This window comes from Podarcis cretensis, assembly GCF_951804945.1.
Source record: "Podarcis cretensis genome assembly, chromosome: 14".
NCBI classification, from domain to species: domain Eukaryota; kingdom Metazoa; phylum Chordata; class Lepidosauria; order Squamata; family Lacertidae; genus Podarcis; species Podarcis cretensis.
The window spans coordinates 47,019,996-47,023,914 of record NC_137183.1 but is presented as its reverse complement, the minus strand read 5'-3'; the positions used below and the strand labels follow the sequence as shown (position 1 = coordinate 47,023,914).

Sequence of the window (3,919 nt, the reverse complement as noted above, 5' to 3'; positions counted from 1 at the left end):
CACCAGACTGGGGCTCGTCCCCACCCCACAAGCCTGGCGGTTTCTGTGATGCAGGAGATCCACACACAGAAGACTTGCTTGGAAGATCCATCGCAAAGACCTGCCTTGAGGCCCTGGCTGGGATGAATGACACCAGGAACTGTAAGGCCCAGAACGTTGGATGGAGCCATGTCCCATTGCGCCGATGGAAAGATGAACTGAACTCCTTCAAGCTAGCACATAATGCTGTGTCTTCTGCTAGAAGATGATGGATGGTATCCATGTCGCATCAGAGCCAATCTTCCACCGGAACGCAGCATTGCTGGGCCATAAATCTTAATAACAAATCCAGCCGGTGAAGGAAAACGGCTGCTTGGGAGAAGATTTCTGAAGGGGGCAAGATGTTTCCCTTCCTTTTTGTCTGCCCATACTTGGTCCTGAATTAATGTGAGGCTGTGCTTAGCTGGGAGAGTCCCACCAAGAACCATTTTCCTTGCCTAGAGGATTTTATTTATTTTTTTTTTTTTTATAATGATTTTTATTAATTTTCCACACATAAAATGAAAAACAATGTAACACAGTATTACTTCATAATCATCAGTTCATAGCCTTTTTTCTTTGACTTCCCCATACCTCCCTATCCCTGCATCCTTGTTTAAAATTCTTTAGCAACCCTTAAGTCCATTGTCTTAGTTCTTTTTCATAAATATTTCTTAAGTTTTTTTTTTTTTTGTTTACTGCTGCAATTCTTTACTTCTTACCCCCTGACATCTTAACATTCCTCAATTTTACAATTATTTTTAAGATATATCTTGAAGTTCTTCCAGTCCTCTTCCACTGTCTCTTTCCCCTGGTCCCGGATTCTGCCCGTCATCTCAGCCAGTCCCATAAAGTCAATCACCTTTGTTTGCCATTCTTCCAGAGTAGGTAGTTCTTGCGTCTTCCAATACTTTGCCAGTAGAATTCTTGCTGCTGTAGTGGCATACATAAAGAATGTCCTATCCTTCCTTAACACCACTTGGCCCACCATACCCAAGAGGAAAGCCTCTGGTTTCTTAGGAAAAGTCCACTTAAGAACCTTCTTAATTTCATTATAGATCATTTCCCAGAAAGCTTTAACCTTTGGGCAGGTCCACCAAAGGTGGTAGAAAGTGCCTTCAGTCTCATTACATTTCCAACACTTATTATTAGGCAAATGATAAATTTTTGCAAGCTTGACTGGGGTCATGTACCACCGGTAGATCATTTTCATAATATTTTCTTTTAAAGCATTACATGCAGTAAATTTAATACCGGTGGTCCATAACTGTTCCCAGTCAGCAAACATAATATCATGACCTATGTCTTGTGCCCATTTAATCATAGCTGATTTCACCGTTTCATCCTGTGTATTCCATTTTAACAGCAAGTTATACATTCTTGTATACCTTGCCTAGAGGATTTTAAGCTTGGTTTGGCAGCTGAGTCATCTCAGCTCGTCAAACGCCTTTTGTTAAGTGCTTTCTGCAATTGGAGCAAAGTCACACCACCTCTTACTTTGCCAGTGGTGGTTGGGGACGGTGGTATTTTTAAAAAACACACCCGCACACAGCCCTTAAAGCCAGCTGCACATTTGGAAGAGGAAATAAGAGGTCCTGCATTTTTAGGGGGGAAATGTGCTTAAGAATTTGAAATCTCATGCATTGATGTTGCATCGTTGTTTATAAAGTTTTGGAATTCAAGGTCCCAATTGTGTTTGTAAAGCAGCAGTGTTTTCATTGCATGGAATCTGGGAGGGACCGACATGGTTGGGTTAAAATTTCCCATTAGTCTTTGGTCCACTAACTGAACTCGTCGACATGTGTGCAACCCACATCTTTTCAGGAGCCTTGGGATTTGGGGCTGTGGAGAGAAATCTCAGATTCTACCCTTGAAATATGCAGTATTGTTGACTGCAGAATTTAAACATGTTGGAAAGTCCTTTGGGTGGTGGGAACTGGCTGCATGAGGAGATGGTGTTTTATGCCATTGGAGGGGTAAAAATTTAACAACTTACTGTTCCTTTTCATTTTGCCCTCTGTGTGTTCCCAACCCTCCCTGCTTATGGCATTCCACCACCAGTTAGAGCCTCTTAATCTTCTGGAAACTTACTTTTGGAAATTGTTATTTTTTGTTCCTTTGAAGGAGATTGAGTACACATTTTACAGTTTAGTGTTCAGTTGGCAACACTACGTGTCAGAAGCTCACCCGAAAAACACCAGTCAGAATTAGGAGCACGCTTGCCCCATGAGGTTTCCTGTGACTGTTTTAAAACTGTTTTAAAGCTGGGGAACTCTGCTTAAACCTAATACCTAAAACCTAATACCGTTCCCTCTGCTCACATCAGCCCAACAAAACTCGAGAGCAGCCCCAGTGATTTTATAAACCTTTATTAGTGTGTATTTAAGCACAAAATCCATCTAGAACAATAACAGTTGATTTAGTACTCTTCATTCCCGCCCCCCCCCCCAAAAAAAAGTGATGAAGAAAGGCACTTGGATCTTGTGAACTGGGTGGAGGGAGTTGGAAGGGGGGGTGCACAATCTGGGTGGGTACCTGAAACTTTACCAAGGAGAAGAAAGGAACGGGTAGCGAGATTAGGGAAGAGGCCAGAGGCCCAATAGATTTTTGCCTTGCTGTTGTTCTATAATAAAAGGGGGGGTGTTTTTGGTCGCCCCGCCCTGTTGCGTTAGTCCCTCGGTGAAGTACATTCGCTCTGGAATGATGCCCGGCAGCGGGCAAAAAGAACAGCGATTCTGCAACAGCTAGGAGGGTTGGTGTGTACATTGGAGTAAAAGGCAGCTGTGCTCTCATCAAGGCCTCAAGGGAGGTGTCAGTATGTCTTTGGGATCAATAAAGCAGCATACAGTGCTACAATTACCCCTCTTTTATACCCCCCCTGTTTTGTTTTTTTGGTGCAGAGTTAAAATCAGCAAGCGTGTTTTTTAAAACAAATTTTTAACAAATCATTATTATTCACTGGCTTTTGTTCCGTTGAAATCCCCATCCCGGGCATCCGCTTCATCTTCCGACCCTTCGGCGTTTTCGATCACACGACGGCCGCCGCCGCCACCCCCAGATCGGCGCGAGGGGGCAAAGGAGGACGGCTCGTTCCCACGCCTGCGGTTAAAGGAATGCGAAAAAAGAAGGGAGGAAGAAATGGGAATCTAGCAGCTCATTGAACTTTTCCACCACCCCGGCTCTTAGAAGCAGGGAAAGGTTGAAGGTATAAGCCAGGGGTTGCCAACCTGGTGCCCATGCGCGAACAAGATGTCTGCAAGATTGCCCTCCCTCTCCCCGGCCCCCTGTAATGATGCTTGAAAGCAGCAGTCTGTGATGGTGTGTTTCCCCCGGTTTGCAAAGGCACCCCAAAAGGTTGGCAACCCCTGCTTTTAGCAGGCTGTAGTTTGCAAAGCAGCTCTACCCACTAGGTCAGTCTGCTCCCTGGTGGGGGGGGGGTGGGGGGTTAGTTGGTTGGCTGCGAACAGGGTTAAAAAGCATCGTTCTTGGATCAGGTGTGGGGCTACATGCTCAGCTTTTATTCTGACATAGAGGGGTGGGGTGCAGGTACAAGTGATTTAGGTTGTTATAAAAGACCATGAGGACAATCAGCTTTCTGCTTGGAGTGATGATGCCAGAGGACTAGGCGAAGCTGAGAATGGGGTGCGGTGGGGGCTGAAGGCAAGACTATACCTTTGCTTTCTGATGGCAGGCCACCTTCTAACCTTTCTCAGCTTCGAAACAAAGCTGCCCCCCAACATCTCTTGGGGGTTTTTAAGCAGTGGTTGAACGGCCATTTGTCATGGATGCTTTAGTTAAGATACCTGCAATGCAGGGGGTTGGAAGGGACCCCCCCCTCCAATTCTGCCATCTTGCAGCAGACAGTTCCATAAATCCATTATGCGTTATGTGAATCTACCGC

The 3,919-nt window shown here is 45.1% G+C and overlaps 1 protein-coding gene across 4 annotated transcripts in view; it reads right to left on the bottom strand.

The window, feature by feature from the left end:
- Nucleotides 1–2,371: 2,371 nt before the first annotated feature.
- Nucleotides 2,372–3,919, bottom strand: part of MYH11 (myosin heavy chain 11) — a 99,281-nt gene continuing 97,733 nt past the window's right edge. For 3 of the 4 annotated variants that reach the window (XM_079953656.1, XM_079953655.1, XM_079953657.1), the window contains one exon: nucleotides 2,372–3,117. In XM_079953656.1, the coding sequence (XP_079809782.1) occupies nucleotides 2,970–3,117 (148 nt within the window). In that variant the 3' untranslated portion in view covers nucleotides 2,372–2,969. The remainder of the gene's footprint in view (nucleotides 3,118–3,919) is intronic. The other variant, XM_079953658.1, reaches the window with a different exon arrangement.